Raw genomic sequence first — 18,438 nt, 5'->3', positions numbered from 1 at the left:
CGCCCGTGGCACGGGGGTACGAATCTATGGGGCACACGAGGGTACGCGTGACCCCCGAGAGGTCCCCGCGCGCGTGTAGTAGGGTAGCTTCCCCCCTCAAAACTACCACCGACCGCTTCCGGGCTACTCGCTCGCTCGCTCGCTTGCTGGCTGGCTGGTCGCCCCTTGGCAAGGAATTCACGGCTTAGACTGTCTATCAATGCCTGCGGAGTAGCAGCAGCAGCAGCAGCAGCAGCAGTAGCGGGTATCATCAAGCCGACTTGGTACGGCACACGTCAACGAATCGCCGACGCGAGCGGGTGCTCGCCGGCCGCGCATTTACGAACTCACGCCGGTGGATATTGAAGCGGGGACCAGCAAACGTGCCGTTCCCGGTGCGGCGAAAGAAGTACTTTTTTATTGAAATCTAATACATCGAGCAGTGCCAGGATAAACCGAGCCTAATCGAACAAGCGTTGCGCGACAGTGTTAAAGATTTTATAGATTTCCAATCAACTACATCAGATATTAATATATTTTTTCGTCTGTTGAGCCGAAAAGTGATTCAAATAGTGTCATTCGAGTAACGGAATATTAGAATATTTTTATTTGTAAGTGGAACAATCGTGTGTTCACCGAGAGTATTAGAACCTTTTTTGCGAGGCTAAGTGTACCAACCAGTGTTTAAGAAAATAATGTTATTTTTTTCAAAAATATATCAATATGGTGTTCTATGAGAACGTGCTCGACTTGAAAATCTAAATATTTCTCGAAACTCGTCAGGAAGAAAATTGAAAGGCTATTGCCCATCTCGAGCGGCGTGACGTAACATTTCGAAACTGTGTCGCTTTTTAATGCTGTTAAAATTTCTGAAAACCAGAGCATTATTTTTAAATACTGTATACATTGTCGTTAAAGAAAGAAGATTCGTTGACATTGTGCTATATTTTTCGAAACGCGTTTCTTTGCGTCAAATTTTCAAGTAGAGTCAATTAGAGTGAAAAATCTCAAACTAATAAAAGCATAATTGTTGATAAGAAGGCAAGAAGATATCGAGAGAATGAAGCTGAGGGATCTCGAGACCAATAACGTTTGAATTCAAGTTTTCCGATTCCCAATCTCAAAAATACACATACTCAATGCCAGATATATCGAACTAATTGGAATCTATGTAAATTCGACTTGATTAACCGGCACGTAACGTGCATTTTACCACTAGTTAATTAAGCAAACTGACCCGATATATCCGACCAGAATTAATCGAACTGCGGCTGTGAATATAATACTTACAATTAGATGTTAATCGGAATTGATCGATTGACGCACTCAGTAGCTATTGAACGCAATTAATTTATCGGCGTCTAATGGCTATTAATCACGCGCAACGAGCGCATAAGAAGTAACTGAAACGTCCATTAAACCGGCCGATAATCGGGGCGGATTGCGCGGGTGTAATTAATCATCGATCGTCCGGCAACGTTGGGCAACAACTCCCTCATGGCGAATTGAGAGCGCGGAGTTTCGTCATCGCGCGAGTGCCTAAATACGAAATCGTTTATCCGTTACTATTCTAATCCTCCGTCCTTGACGGCGCCACGGGGGAAACGTGTGTGTTGCCGCCTGTTGTCTTCTCGGTGGCCGTGGCCGATTGATCACGACGGGGGCCACTTGCTTCTACAACCGACACGCCATCGGACACGCGGCGGAAGAGTTAAGGGGCTCGGCGGTCAAAAATAAAAGGGAGAACGATCGAAAAAGAATCGTCAAGTCGAAGACGAATATCGTTCACAGAGCGATCACGAGACGTACTACGAGCGGGACGCCGATCTTTGGCTATTTTCAAGAATCGAGGGTGAGTTTTGATCAAAATTTGCCTCAACTCAAATTTGTACAAAAATTCACAATTAAATTTTGAAAGTAATGCACAATTATATAATATTATAATACTTTGTAACACAATTTTAATAGAATTTGTAATATAATTAAAAATTTTATTTAAAAAAACGTCTATATATTCATATTAAAGAGCTGACTCTAAAACTTATCATTAATCTTATTATACGTTAATAATCTTATTTAATTTAATCGTTAATATTCAGATGTCATTTCTAATAAAATTCTCGACATATAATCGTGCTATTTGTAACAATGGTTTATATTAAGAAGCTCGGAGAAGTGTATGAATTAAGTTGACCAGAACCGACAGTAGGACTAAAATGACAGTACTAGACGAAGTCTAGTATTTAAAAATTCTTCACATTCGGAACTGCCATGTGGAGATAAATATAGCTCGCGCATGATACAACAAGCTGTTACACAGCAAAGCATATATATTCAACATTTTTTCTCGTGCTTGTGGCGTGGTTCCAGAAAAGTTCCCTTTTCTTTTTATACATTTTACTGTCGCAATTTTTCTCGGTTCGCCTCTTCCCTCATTTCATCCGTCTTCTATTCATCCAGAGCTTTAGTTCTTGACCTCGGTCTACACTCTACACCTTAAAGATTCAACACATTCAACGAAGATTCTCGCGAAGTAATCTAGCTCTAATAATGCCGACGAATGCGCTTTCCCCCTCACGCCCCCCACCCCTCCTCTTTCGGTACATATTTTATCTTTCAAACAATCACAGCCATTTTGCATTTAGACGAGTTTTCATACTCGAAGTGTTCCAGAAATACAATCGCGATTAGATTATCCTCGCTCTTAATTAAAAAAGTAAATTTTTTTTTCAATTAATTTGATAAAGCGCAAATATCGTTCATCTACAAGAAAATTTTGCTTTAGAGTATCAAAAGTAATATAAAAATATCTACTCTGTTTTCAGATACAAGTACTCAAAGATATTCGCAGGTGCACACAAAAAAAGGTACATTCGTATTTCCCCCTAAACCTCGCGGTTATTTGAAGTTCAAGAGGGTAATATCGGACCGAATTCTCAGAAGGGCCAAGCGGGTCGTCGACCTTCGGACGGCAGAGCTGCGATTCGAGTGGGTCGTGAGAGAACCTGAAGAGGCGGAAGAAACGTCTATACCTTTTGAAGAGAGAGATTTCGCTTATCGGAAACGTGGCGGTGGTACTCGAGCGGCTAATTTTAGGCTCTTTCCTGGAAGACGAGGCTCTCGAGGAGGACTTCCAGGTCACTGTAATGATCAGCCATCATGGCGTGGCCGGCAGCGACGACCCTGACGAGTCTCCTGATGCTGCTACTTATGACGATCGCGGCCAGTTTCTCGCCCAGGATCATCGCCACCACCCAGGCGCCCTTCGGCAGGATTCTCAACGCCGTGAAACTCCACGGAGGGTACATGGAGGTGATCCAGGAGCAGAGATGCTCCCACGGTCTATTCAGATTGACGTGCAGGTTTGTCAGCACATTTTCTATCGTGCGCTTCAAGAAAAAAAAATTCTGAAAACTACTCGTATTTATAACATTTATCAAATTATCAGAAATTCAATCATTATTTATGTTTACACTTAAAAAACATTGTATTTATGTAGCTTATTTATTATTACATTTATATTCTACTGTTAAATTCATTGACATGTCAAATTTTTGAAAAATATTAATTAACAAAAATATTGTTTCTATATACAAAAATAAATAATAGATAAATAGCATTTTTAGTCTATTATTTAAAAAAATGGCATGCTAAAGATTAAGTCTTATCCAAAAGAACGCAAGAAAGGAGGTCAAATGTATTACGTCCTATTGTGAACTTATTATATTCATACAAATGTGACTTTTTATAATAGAATTTTATAATAGAATTTTTATAATTTACTAATGCGCAAGCACTAAAATTCTCAATATCAATCCAATTGTCATCTAATTGTTTAATTTCAATTTCTAATTTGACTTCTCCTTTTAGGAACATTCTGTAAAATATTCAGATGCGCGCGTTTAGCACGACATCAAAAATACCGAGAACAATAATCAAAAATATTTAAACTCGATTGTACTAATTCTTGTTAACTAAATTTCCGTCATTGAAATTTGCTTATCTATAGTTATACGCGGAGTTACATTGGTTTAGCATCGTTTCCGCAGATCGTTGAGAGCGTTCATCTTTATTCTGGAAGCGGAATATCATGCGAATCGCACGGAGCTCTGTCAGAAAGAGTCGAAAAGCTCGGGGGAGCTCAAAATGTGGAGGAACAAAGGTAGCACGCGACGATGGACGAACACGAACGAGCTCAAAGGAAACTACATTCTCGACGACGAGGACAACCAAGCGAATGTCATCGATATCAGATCATCCTTGAATAAAAGGTAGATTCATCTTGCTCGTCCAAAAACGACGGTATTGCAGCAATCCAGCATTTTTTTCTGAATTTTCAGACAATTAATTTTAAAAGACACATACACACACATACGAAAATCTATAAATCATACATAAACTCATTTTATTTTATCTTATGAGAAAATTATGTTTAGATTTAATTTTTCCTGAAAAAATAAACTTAAAAAAAAAATGAATTATGTCGACATTGCGTCGGAGTCTCCAATTGCAGCCACGGTTTCAACTTAAACATACAATTTTATTGACGATTCGTCGGCTAGATAGACTTTCATGGCCCTCGCCGACGATATCGGACTTCTGTTCCTGACACAGGTATTCGATGACACAAGATAGTGTTCGGTTACGAACAAAGTCTGAGGTAGACCGCGGCACCAGAGAACTACTCTCATTGCGAGCGTTTACTACCGACTACAAACACCGTAATAGACTCTCGCTAAAGCCGTAACTATGATAGGGTTCAGTAAAATAACACTGAGGCAAGCGATTAAACCCTCCTGCTCCTGTTTGCCTGCTTGGAAGGTTCTTCGTAACACACAAACAATATTTTCTATGATAGATAAAATATGGTTATAATAGCTAGAATAAATATCTAGCCATAAATAAAATAATTCTTTTTTTAATTTTAGGAGAAGTAATGTATTATATGTAACATATAAACGTTACTAAATTAAATACTTTCATAGGAAACAAAGTTTGTCAAAATCGATAAATATAATCAAAATAATTAATAATAATAATTAAAATAATTACTTGAAAGACTTAAAAAAATGGTTGAAGAACATCAAAACTGCAGTGTTGCAGAAATATGAGAGGTCATTATTGCGAAATGCAGTTAAGCCTTGATCGAGGCACCCCCCCTCCCACCCACCCGTCGTATCCGATACTATACCCGGCGTTTTTATCTGCCACTCGTCGCGCACTCAAGTGTCGAGGGTCGAGAGTGAAATCTCGACGTTTGATGTGCAAGGGTAAAAGCATTCCTGAAGCAATAATTGCCCACCCTCTCTCTCTCTCTCTTTTCCCTCGGAACGTGCGTCAAGTGATCACCGAAGGAGAAACGATCTCCGCTAAATGGTTTCCCCCCTACGTTTACACAGCATCACGCTCCGAGAATTCCGCAAATAGGGGGGATGGCAGTGCGAGGGATGCAAATTTCGCATCGCTGAAATTGCACCGAGCTCTTCGCGGAAGAATGGCATGTCTCATTTGTACTTAAAAAAAATATCTAGGATTTTAATCCCTCTGTCTTTTTCCCTCTCTCACGCGCAAAAGAATAAAATATATCACAAATTGTTTAAATTATTACTGAATTAAACACAAAGAGAGGAATGGGTAATAAAATTATAATTCAATATAACAATGATGAATGTGATTATGTGAAAATACGAAGAAAATGTATCTCCGTGATTGAAGTTACAAAAACCTATGTATTCATATTTCTTTTACAATTCTTTTATTAAAATTTTCAGTAAAATTAATCATTCCGTTTTTTTTTGTTTTTTTTTCATTAAATTACAGTGAAAACGGTTACTCGCTCGCAGCATTGCAATTTTCCGGCAAAAAAAACGGCATATAAACTTTAGGAATTTTATCGTCAAACAGGACGACTTACCGTTAACTTAAAAGATACGATCGGGCGGAGAACCACAAGTTTCAATTTGAGAATCCGTCGCGGCCGACGCGGCGGGTTTAAAAAATTCAAAGAGATTCCTCGCAAGGGCGAACGCGGGTGAAATGTTATTTCCCTTTTATTTCCGCCCAGAGACCGATAAAATCGACGAGAGAGAGAGAGAGAGAGAGAGAGAGAGAGAGAGAGGGGAGAAGGTTGACGTAGGCGGGGGTGAGTCGGCGAGGCACCTCTTAAAAGGGGTGAAAATCCACCCTCGTCCATTATTCACTCCTGCTTTCAAGCGCGAGCAACAAAGATCGCACACGGCAACAATCCCGGCCCTAAATTCCACTCCCCCTCCCCCGAAGGAGAAGCTCGAGGGCTGCTTTTGTCAGGCGCGTTCACAGAACCCCTAATGACCGACGCCGCTTATTTAATTGGGGACCGTCGGACAATCGATAGCGAATCCGAAAACGAAACCTCGCGTAAATTGCAATTCATTCGCGCGGGAATGATGGGAATTTTGTATATCAGATACATTTTGAACAATTTAGTATGAAGGATAATAAGGGGAATTAATGTAAAAAATTAACGTTCGTCTAATCATTCCACATTTTTCACAAATAAATCTATTCTATTATTTATCGACTTATCTGTTTATGATTTATCGAATACGATCCTTTATGATTCAGGTGTTCTGGTCAGAAACACTGTCGCTATGATGTGTCTATCGAGCATCCAGGAGCATATTCTTGGATTCCAGGTGGAATTTTATTAAAATATGCCTGCATACCAGGTGAGTGTATTTCCAATATAATTCCAATATAATTGCATGTCAAATATTTTACTAATATTAAAATATAATATTAAAACTATTATTAATTATTTCCTTGAGCTTGGCGAAAAAATTAAAACACTTTTGAAGATACTCTACATTTATCAAAGATAGACTTTATTAATACACGTAAAGAAAGAATGATTTTATTATCAAGAAAGACTTTATTAATACACGTAAAGAAAGAAGGATTTTGCTGAAGTATCTTGAAATTTAGCTAAATGCGGATCTAAAAATAATTATATTAAACCTAAATAATCATATTAGATATTCAAGCAGGTTGCTAGAATGTCAAAACTTTTTGCAGCATCATCGTACTTGAGTGTCTTACACAATTATTTTGACGATTCAACATAATTATTTTTAGATTCTGCAGTATCTGGCTTAATTTTTTTATACATTCAGCAAAATTATTCTTTCCATTTGTACACAAACAGCCAGCATATAAACTAAAATATTAAGCCAGTTGTACTTCTACCAACGTTTTCACGAATACGTCCAATTTGCTTTTGACTGCCTGAAATTTCGTCTGAATTTTTTTTCTAATTCTCCCAAATTAGTTTTAATTCTCTCTCGATTGTTGTCGATTCTATACAATAGCATCCTCGATTTTCACATAAAATCAAAGCGGATATCTCCGGTTTTCGCAACACAAGATATTTACAAGGTATTACGAATCCGGCTTTATTTATCGGCGGAAAGCCTAGGTCTATTTTCTCTCTCCGCTGTCGAGTTCGCGGATCAAGAGAGAGAGAGAGAGAGAGAGAGAGAGAGAGAGAAACATGCATTCGGGCGTGCGCAATCGATGATCGACGAGCCCGATAAAGCGTGCGCCCCGGGCGCGGACAGGTCACGCGCGGGGGCGGAGAAGCGCACGGCGCGTCACGTGCCGCACATCGTGCACTCGACGAAATCGGCACTCAGATTTCTATCGCGGACCGTCGTCGTCGGCCGGTTGTCCGCCAGCTGTCGGCGATACAGCGATCCTTATTGACCGTGGGATCGCCGGCATATGCGTGATATATAGGTACGCTGAAATTCTCCCCGGCGCGGCGACAAGAAACAGTGCATCCGATCGGCGCGCACAATGCACCACGCTCGACCGCGCTTGCAACGCGCGCGACGATGCTACGGAAAAGGGCGTGTAATCCCGCCGTTCTATGGAATCGCACGTACCGTGGAACATTGGCTCGCTTTATACGAGGGAAGCGTGACGTTTCCCGGGTTCAGCCGTTTCGTTGTTCGATACAGTTTCATTTCTCGAAATAAATGAAAACTTATGCACCGTAGGGTGGCGAGAAACGAGAAATTATGCGGGCATACCAGATGTTACAAGCTACAGCTTATTGCGCAACACTATGTACATCTAAATATTAATAATCCTTTGGGAGTTGGGACCGATAGATTTTGTATTGCTGCCATTTATCACAATCTCGGCGAGCTAGGTAAGAAACGAGAAATTATGTGGCGATACATTACGATGTTATAAGTTCCAGCTTATTGCGGCAACAGATGTAACATTATGCTTTTGTACGTATAGATACATATTGACCTTTCGAGAGATTTCGTATTACTGCATCTGTGTCGAGGTAAATATAATACTTCTTTAACGGGGGTAGTCATTTTTTATGAATATGTATTGTATATGTATATTCATTTATGTTTAACTAGAATATTTTTTACTGTTGTATAATAACAATAATTAATGAAATACTATAATAATAAAATTAATATTTATTCGCGTATGTATAAAATGTTAATTATAATAATTAAACATTAAATGAATTATTCATGGTAACTCAAAAACAATTACTTAACAATTGTATTAAAATCATGTTTCTCTAAAATTCCATAAACAAACACACGCACATTTTAGACAGACAATATTAAATTATTCATTAAGTATAAATTCAGAAATTAAAAGAAAAATTACATTTTCGCAAGTTCGTAATGACTCAAATTTTCTAAATTTATGCCGAATAAATTTTCACGAGTAAACTTCGCCAAACCAAATGGTGTCTCAATGCGGTATCATCGATATCGACGTGTCATTCGTGACACTCGACGTCCCGATTGTACGCAAAGTCTCATTAGATAAGCAATCGATAGAATCGACAGAGATCGAATGGGAACCGTTCGCTATTCAGCAGGACAAAACATTCCTTGCGAAGGCCGTCACACGTGGAACATTGGAAACGGTTGTACGTAGACGTTACCCACTGAGGGATTGTATAGGTTGAAAGGATAGGAGGGAAGGACGGAGAGGACCAAATTTCCCCTCCATCGCCCTTATTATTACCGCCACCGGCGTATCCAGCTCCTCTCCTCCCGCCCTCCTCCCACCCGCCCAGAAATGGCACCCCTATCCACGGAAACTGGGGCAAGGACACCCTCGCCAGCTCCAGACCCGCAGTACGCGCTATAAAGGGATCCCGTGCAATCGTATCGCACGGCGACAAATAGACCGCAACGGATGCAGATGTTAATGTTAGCCTTATGGGCAGCGAAAGCGTGGCTCAATCTTGCCATCCTCCATCCTCCCCCCCTCCGAAAATCGATTCTTTTCACAACGATAGAATGATCTCTGTCAGTAATGATTTGTCGCTAAGAAAGATTTAATTAGGGAGGGTGTACAACTGGAGGGTAGCGTTACATTAGCACGATTTATCAAACGCACGTAGCATATCGGAGTTTATTCAAATAAATTAATATCGATATATTTCAAGCACCCTTGTGCTTTACAAAAAACACTCAATAACTCAAAAAAACGTGATTTTCGAGTTACTGAAACAATGAATGAGTTAGGTAAATATTAAACTCCATCAATCATCAAAAGTGGGAAACTTAATTTTTTTTCAATTGTTCAGTTTACTTTTGAAGCAAAAATGTGAATTATATATGTGTATAATTAAATTGTCCATTTATGATTTAACTAATTTTATATGACAAATAGGTATATATATGAAAACTTTTTCTTTGACAGGAGATTTACAGCCTTGGCCGCAAATATGAAATACCCTCAATTTATTGCATTTTTTTTAAGAAGATGATAATAAAAGCCACAGGAGGACTAACAAATTATTAAAATTGTCATAAAAATATGTAATATTTTTCAATAAAACTTTTTTAATTTGTTAATGAACAATTAATTCAAAGGATTCCTAGAATTATTCAACATTTGATATATCTTAGGTTAGTGGGAATCAACATGGTAATTATTAAACAGTATTTTTAAAAAAGAAAAATTAATATCAGTAAAATCATAAATATTTTAGACATTTCGGCCCAGGCTTAGGGCCATCTTCAGTATTAATCTTATTCGGATTTGATTTTTGACTTTTTAAATTTATTTTTCGTTAGATTATATAATGTCAATTTGTGAGAGTGTTTTATATTTACGGCCAAGGCTGTATAAATCTCTATTTTCAAAATGTTCTCCCTGAAATACGCAAGTTTCGTGAAACACAATTGCGCTATATCGTACAAGTGAATTGCTGTGTAACCACACAGCATGATGGATTAATATTTTACTGATTGCAGAAGCTGCGGTCAGGCGATACTGCAATCAGGAGGTGAAGGTGATCGGCGGTGAAGGCGGCTACATCAACACCCCGGGTTATCCGCTGTATTACATCGGGGAAACGTGCGGGTGGACCTTCAGGACGTTTCCGGGTCAGAGGATAGTTCTGACCTTTCACGACTTGAATATCCGCGGTAAGCGCTTGGCCGTGTTTCAATCCTCTCTAAAACCTCGCCGAAAGCCCTTTCGCCAGGGTGCGCGCGCGACAAGTTAAACTGATAAAAATTGAATCGCATGGCAATTGAAATCCCGAGAGAAGATTTAGCGTTTCTTCGTTTATGTTGATAAACGCGATCTGGCGGGTCGGGATTCTTTCTCGCCGCGTGATGAAGATGACTTGAAGTTTAAATAAAGAGAGGGTTCAGGAACTCACAAATAAAGAGAGGGTTTCAGAAACTCAAAACAGATATACGTTGCAACGTTAGAAGCGACATTGTATATTTTTTTTTTCGCCGTAAATTTACGGCCCTTATTTAAACCGCAGCCTTCGACCCATCTCCACTTTAAGCTCTTTTACCGCGAGGCCGCGAAATGAATAACGATTTGCTAACGCACGACTTATAGCTTACTACACAAACGATGCATTGCAAGGAGCGCACATGCGCCACATATGACACCGATCGGGATTAAGGGACCGCGCGTCGATCATCGTCCCTCGTTCGGGAAAATAAATAAACGCGGTCTGATTTCACACGCAGTCCGAACAAACAAACAAACAGACGGAAACCACGAATAAAGGTCTGCTCGCAGGTCCGAACGCGGACGGGAACTGCGTGGACATCGTGAGAGTGCGGGAACACGGCAGCACTCTCTTCGAGTTCTGCGGCACCGCCGCCGGTGTGGGAGTCGTCTCGAGCTCGAACGTGTTGACCCTTGACTTCGTCACTTCCAAGAGGTTTTACAACGCCCGAGGCTTTTTGCTGCACTACCAAGGTAAAAGAGAAAAGAAAAAGGAGATCTCGAGCTCGGAAAACACAAGAGAAAAGTGTCGCGAACACGCGCGCTACAAAACGGTTAACTCGGGAATAATCTCAGTGAAGATACGTTAGCGTGTACTTCGCCAAAGAGGTTTATGTGAAATTAAGAATGTATCACATCTACTTTTTTTATTAAATGCATTGATATTTATAGTTTAAATGAACTATATACATATAAGTGTGTTTACAACATTCTTTTTTTATTGAGCAATATATTTATAATTTATTTACTTTATTTGTTATCATTTGTTATCGTTATAATATTTAAATTTAAAAAACAATAACAAAAAATCTCGATTTTTTTGTATAAACATTTTAAGTATTGAAAATGATTTATGCAAAATAGGTTTTGTTTATTTACAGAATAGTTAATCTCTGCATCACAATAAAACTTTACGTAAAAATCATTTTAATTCAGCATTTTCAATCTTTATAAAAATAAATTGAATTTTTTCTAATAGTGCCACAATCAATGCTCGAGAATTCTCGGCAATATTAAATTTATATTTTAAGAAGTTTCATTGCGTTATAACGGATTGTTATATAAAATCGCTTTGCCCTTTAGAAAACGTTTGGACAGAATTTATAATCTTCACACTCTGACATTATTCCCGAGCTATATAAGTCTTTGTTTTTTCTAATTCGACTGCGATATTTTAGAAAAGGTATTAAATCAGATATATGATGATATTATCGACGAGATATTAAGTTAAATTTTAAATGCAGAATTTTCAACAGCGACCACTTTCTGAAGTTTTCGCCAATTTAAAAGTTTCTCGAAACGCCATTAGTTACTTTGTTAACTATTTCAATGATTAAAACTTTTTAATAACTCGCTAGTGCGTTTGTCGTTTAAATGTTCAGAAATTGCATGGAGGTCCTATAGGGATAAAAATAATGGAAATTCTGAAGGGCGAGAGCGAGAGAGAGAGAGATGCGCGCGCGATATCGCCTTGTAACTTTAAACTGGAGCAAGATGTTAACGAGGAGGAAGGTAAGGTGGAAATGAAGTTACGCGCGTATTTTGCATTATAGTGCTGGGCTGCCCGGAGGTCTCGGTGCCGAACGGAAGTTACGTGTCGAACGGTACATTGACTTCGCGGACATTCCTATGCAAGTCGGGCAGCGTGTTCCCCGACAGCAGGGAGAGAAAAAGGACGCTCGAGTGTAGGAACGGCAAATGGAACGAGACCGCCGCCAAGTTACCCGGTTGCGTAGGTAAGAAACTCGAACTGTTAGAATTATCAATTGCTTCATACTTTCCTCCTGTCTCTATTTCTCCGCGTCATATTTTACGTGTTTTATTTATCCGTCATTCTGCCACACATTTGCGCGAGCACCAATTTACGTTTTATTCTATTTATTTACATCAGATTATAGAGTGTTAAACATCCGTAACATCCGCGCGTTGGATAAATTTTATTCTCAGAGATTCAATTTAAACTTTTACGTGAAAAACACAACCGCGTGCCTGTAACGCGGAAATAATGCGCTTTACAGCGTACAATAATAAGTCTGTCGTCATATTTAAATTTGTGCTCTCCGCCTGTTTATCTCGCTCGCGGAGAATTATTTATCAACACCATTAAACATTCAGATGCTTCGTAAATACGACTCATTGAATTTTATCGTAGGAATTAAAATTTTGTGCCGAGAGAAAAGTGTTTTGGCAATTGTGATTATAATTGCATAGTACGATAATTACGATTAAGAGATCCAGTTTTATAGTCGTTATCGCTATAATGTTAGCAATAATATAAATAATTATACTTATTTATATCATATATATATATATATATATGTATAAATAATTATATTTATAGTTTAACCTAAAAAATATATATATGGCTGTCACTGAAAACAACTATAAATTGTGGTTAAATCATGCAACCATTTTTTTCTCACTGCAAAAAGTGCAGGAAACGCTATTACGTTATTGTTATTAATATAAACGCAATTACTCCAAACTGCTGTTACTGGTACATGCATTCTACATATTCATAACCATAATGTGTAATAACCATAATAATCTCACTTTATATAGTACAATGTCATATCTATTTTCACACGACACTCGTCGCGTTATTTAACAATGCTAAATCCGCGGATAATGGATATTATTAAAAGCAAATTTCAATATGATTGATAACGAAGTTCTCTCGACTCAAGCTCGGCGATGAAACGTTAATCGTTTACGTCCTAAATTTACAGTTCGTTTTTCCCCTGTTTTTGAATTTTTTATTCTCTCTGCCCTCCCTCATTGTTCCGCGATATTACCTGGCGTTCCACGACCGCCAGTTAGCAGACAAAATGCGTCCTCTCCTGCGATTAATTCGAAAGCCATACGCGTGCCGCGCGCGTGATTTCACGCAATATTCAGCGCGGGGCTTACGCGGCGAGGCGCGCAAGATAATCGATACGGCCCTTCTCCCTGTCGGAAATCCCCCAATGGCTAGTGATGACATCGAAACCCTATAAAAATCACACATTATTCCACTTTTTTATAGCCTGAACAGTCCGGGTGCAATATCGCTTGAAATTTTTCGCAAAATTTATTCTTTTATTTAAAAAAAAAAAAGATTACGAAACTGTGATAGCTTCAGGTTTTCGCGAAAATTTATTATTGCCTAATATTAGAAATTTGGGAATACAAAGAATTAAGAATTTTTGTTATAAATTTAACTTCATTCATCACGCGTGTGTAAAAGAAAAAAGGAAAACAATTGCAAATGAATACGGAGAGGCACTCGTGGAAGAATGTAATCTTATCAACACAGCTCTTTTGATTACTCAAATTTATCATTAAGAGAGAATTACTTCGCCTATATGTTTACTTACTATTTTAAAAAAGTTTAACATTCAGGTAGCAAAAAAACATTATTTATCGTCGTTTTGACGTCAGAATGATATTTATGATAACATCTAGGCGTCAAAAAATAACGACAAATAATATTAACTTGCTACCTTAGGAAATTGCAAGTAAATTAAAACAAAATAAAACGATAAGGCGCGTGCAGAGTGTATCGTGTCGATCCAAATTAAAAGTTCGTGGTTAAATTTTAGAAATAAAAGGCATATTCCGAGTGTTGTTCACTGCCTGAATAGGTTGAGTTGAAGTGCCATCACTACTCATGGCTGCTCTCATCGAGGGGGCTTCATTCCCCCTCGGAAGAAATGGTGGGGGACCCTTTCTCGGGGAAGGGAGAAAACGAGACGCCGCTCTCCCGGCGGGGGGACGAGCGACGAGGATGAACTGAGAGAGCGTCTTAGGGGTCGGAAGGGGGAGGGGGTCCCAAAGGCAACCATACATCGTCGTCGTCGCCGTCGTCGTCGTTGTCGCGCAAAGTCAGTCGTCGTCTGGACGTCACGTGCCTCTTTGGGACGCGAAGGGAAAAAAAATACGTGTACCTATATATGTACAGTTGAGCCTCGAAATTCGCGAGAGTATGCACGCAAGTCGTTTCGTGTAAACGCATACTTTTTGGGGGAAAAACGCTACTCTCGAATTCTTCCGAGAACTTGGAGAGACTCGCAACAACGTCCAACAGGTAACTGGTTCTTGTAAAATCATTTATAACCTAGTACAATTAATTTTGTAAATTGAAATTATTTGTAATAGCTTGGTTTTTGTCGATCCCTCGAAGTTACTTGATCTTTAACATGATGATTCACAATTATATAGTACCGCTTAATATGAGAGAACATTCCATTGAATTAAGGAATTATGAGCACTGTATGTAGATACATATTATATATACCACATGCATGCGCGCTTGTGTGTAGATCTTCTTGTCAAATATAAAATGATAATTTATTTCAAATGAACTTCATTTGAATAAGATGGGGGCCGCAGCATCGCGATTTATGAGTTTTCATAAATTTAATAGTTATTTCGAAAATATGAAAAAAATAACTAAAGCTCGAGAATTGAATTGTTTAACTAATAAACAAGTCTGAGCCAAATTTTCGAAGCAGATTTCATGTAATCTGTTGAATATCGGTGAACTGTTTCTTAAAACCGGCGACTCTTATAGGGGCAAAGTGCGCGGCTCGCGATTCGGAATAAATTTATGATTTATATATACAAAGTACTTCTTCTAACTGGATTGAAGCAGCCGATATCGAACGCGGGGTCAACTTAATGATCTCCCTATTGAACCGTCCCACCCGTTCGCGATCTCCGAGCTAATTAATCTCGTGTTCTGTTTCTCTCTCTTTTAGCCAGTTCATACAAGCTTGCTCCGAATGCCCCGATGGGGATTAATTATTAACGAGCCATTAGTCATTAACAAATGCGGAGGCGTGATTAAATTGTTAATACAGTTTGAGTTAATAGCAGACGCTTCATTGAATTCTTGAATCAAACACATTCTTTCTGAATGCTCCCGATGTTCCTAAATTAAATGAATTTAAGCATTTAAACATAAAAATACTTAGAAAAAACTTGATAATTATTAAAACTGAAAGTTAATTAAACTAAGAAAAAAATTTTAATTTAATTGAATCATCTGGAAAAGGTTTTATTCTCATTGACTTTTTTGATAAAAATCTTTATAGTTCTTATTTTTGCAAGAGATTCTCGTTGAAAACTATTATTTTTTTTATTTTTTGCATCTATACTAGAAGTTATTTTTCTATGTTTTCAGGAGGAATATTTGTTTACATTACATTTTTGTTTACATTATATTTGTTTACATCACACGTATCTAGTCAGTTGGTTCTAAACGCATCGTAACTATATATTCGCAAATCTCGTGCTCTATATTGCATTTTCGAGCTCAAGCTGGAGCATTGGCAGCGGAAAGAGATACTGCTGGCAGCTGTAGCCCGAATTAAGGCTTGTAAAATATCATCCCGCGGCACCTGAAACGCGGGCGGACAAAGAAAGAAAGCAGAAAAACCGAGCGGTCGAGAGAGAAAGAGAGAGAAAAACAAGTCGCTTTGTACGAGGCTATCTATTCTTTTTTCCGTTTTTCCGCCGGGCGGATTGCCCCGTTTCCGAGAAACAATCATTCGACTGCGATAGCTACAGATCTTCCGCGAAAGAGATTAAGTAAGGGGATGCTTCTTCTTCTTCATACCCCTTAAAGCGGCACGAGGTTAAATTTGAACTTTTCAAAGCAGCAATTAATCTTGTCGTACAGAGAAGCGATATACGTTTCTGGTAATTTAATAGAAACATGAAAATTAGAAAAAAAATTTATTTCTATTAATTAAAAACATTATTTTAATAAAATGCGTATCACGCATGTCTATTGTTCACATTTTTCATACAAATGAAATATTTAACATAAAAAGAGAAGAGAGAGAAAAAGGAAGATAAACAGTATAAATTAATTAAATTTGGTAAAAATACTTGCAACAAATTACATCGATAAGATAACGTATCCACATTCGTTAAAGCGACGACTCAAAGTTCGCCGAAATATATTATTAAACTATTTTATACAATAGTGATAAGATATCCCGACTACATTTTTGTTAATAGCAATTTTCAGCCTCAATTTCCAACATTAAAAATATTCGTGACTATTTACAAATGTTTCCATCAAAGACGAACGATGACATCTAAATGACTAACGTAGCGAACTACAGATATCCCGAATATATTTTTGTTAATAGCAATTTTCAGCTTTATTTTTCAACATTAAAAATATTCGTCGACTATTTACAAATGTTTCCATCAAAAACGAACGATGACATCTAAATGGCTAACGTACCGAGTTGCCGGTCTTTTTTTTTTACAATATATGTTTTTACGTATGCTTTATATATTTCTTGCTACGCGACGTTACGTTAGTGTATTTTTTCCATTTCATAAATTTTTGTTTCATTTATAACATCGGGCTAAAAGTGAAATAAAAAAAATATATATAGTTGCAACCAGCTCCTCTTCTTCAATGGAGAGAGGGGAAAAAATGAAATGGAACAATCTTCAATACACGATGCGCTTTTCCATTCCAATCGTTCTCGAAACAAAACCAATTTTGCACGCTCCGAGGAAATCCATTTCGACGCGAAACGGCGCGGACGGACCCCCAATTTCCGGATAAATAAAATCGGATTTTCCATTCATCATTTTCGGGAGAAAGGGCATTTTCGGTGCCCCGCGCGAGGCATCCGCGTGCGCTCGTAGTGGTCGGGGGGCAGATGCATACGTAATTCAGAAGTCGCGCAGCTGCAACGTGCATCGTCCCTGTGCGGCGCGGCGTTAAGGAGCGAGCGTGCAAGGTGGAGAAGGAAGGGAGAGACGAACGGATTTGGTCCTGAGGGGAATAAAAGGCGACAGGCCAGGGGTGGGGGATATTTCCGTCCCCTCCTCTAAGATATCCTGTCCGTCTTTCTCCTTCCCTCCCTGCCACCTCTCTCTCTCTCTCTCTCTCTCTCTCTCTCTCTCTCTCTCTCTCTCTCTCTCTCTCTCTCTCTCTCTCTCTCTCTCGCCTCTCTTCTCGGTGATAAATTTAGAGTTAGTAGAATAAAACAACAGAACTGCACAGCTGCACCGCTCGGAGCTGGGCTTCGTGAAAGTGCAGCCTCGATCTGTTGCTGAAAACGAGAACTTTGTTCGAATGTGTCTAGCAAAGCTGACCATAGTCAAGCTTGTTGGGGATTACTTGCAATTACTTGTGTGGAAAATGTTTCAGTCAGACTGAATTATCCTCTCTCTCTCTCTATTGAAATAATTTGATATATTAAATAAATATTAATCAAAATATTTTAATGGAGTAAAAGATAAAAGATACCCCTTATATTTCTGTCTGACATTCAATTTGGAGATATCAAGATTTATATAGAGATAAGATTATATCGAGATTTTATAATCAGTTAATATCTCCATATTATAAAATTGTTATCATAATTATTACTTAAAAAAAATTGTATTAATTCCAAGAACAGCAGTGTAGACATAATGAAAAAGGAAACTCCTTTGTAGATTATTTAGCTTTATTAAACTCTAATGACTGCGTATTCTCCATTATAAAAATTTATGGCGCGCAAATTTATTATTAAATTCCGACGAAGAAATTATGTAATCTGCTGCAAACTTTCGATGCAGATTTATTATATTTCGGTGCGAAACTGTGAGATATATTTTATTGCTGCCCGTGTACTGCGAGATGACGGGGGATCGAACGGAAGAGCCGGGAGAGGTCAT

General features: G+C 38.4%; 1 protein-coding gene across 4 annotated transcripts in view; it reads left to right on the top strand.

Annotated features, from left to right (window-relative positions):
• Positions 1-273: 273 nt before the first annotated feature.
• LOC105454436 overlaps positions 274-18,438 on the top strand; it is a 44,603-nt gene continuing 26,438 nt past the window's right edge. For 2 of the 4 annotated variants that reach the window (XM_011697042.1, XM_011697045.1), the window contains exons 1-7: positions 274-1,831; positions 2,805-3,341; positions 4,029-4,250; positions 6,583-6,686; positions 10,266-10,439; positions 11,056-11,238; positions 12,318-12,500. In XM_011697042.1, the coding sequence (XP_011695344.1) occupies positions 3,139-3,341; positions 4,029-4,250; positions 6,583-6,686; positions 10,266-10,439; positions 11,056-11,238; positions 12,318-12,500 (1,069 nt within the window). In that variant the 5' untranslated portion in view covers positions 274-1,831; positions 2,805-3,138. The remainder of the gene's footprint in view (positions 1,832-2,804; positions 3,342-4,028; positions 4,251-6,582; positions 6,687-10,265; positions 10,440-11,055; positions 11,239-12,317; positions 12,501-18,438) is intronic. The other 2 variants (XM_011697043.1, XM_011697044.1) reach the window with 2 other exon arrangements.

This window comes from Wasmannia auropunctata, unplaced genomic scaffold (genome assembly GCF_000956235.1).
Source record: "Wasmannia auropunctata unplaced genomic scaffold, wasmannia.A_1.0 LD335985.1, whole genome shotgun sequence".
Taxonomy (NCBI): Eukaryota; Metazoa; Arthropoda; class Insecta; order Hymenoptera; family Formicidae; genus Wasmannia; species Wasmannia auropunctata.
The sequence above is the reverse complement of the archived record's forward strand: the minus strand, read 5'-3'. Positions and strand labels throughout refer to the sequence as shown.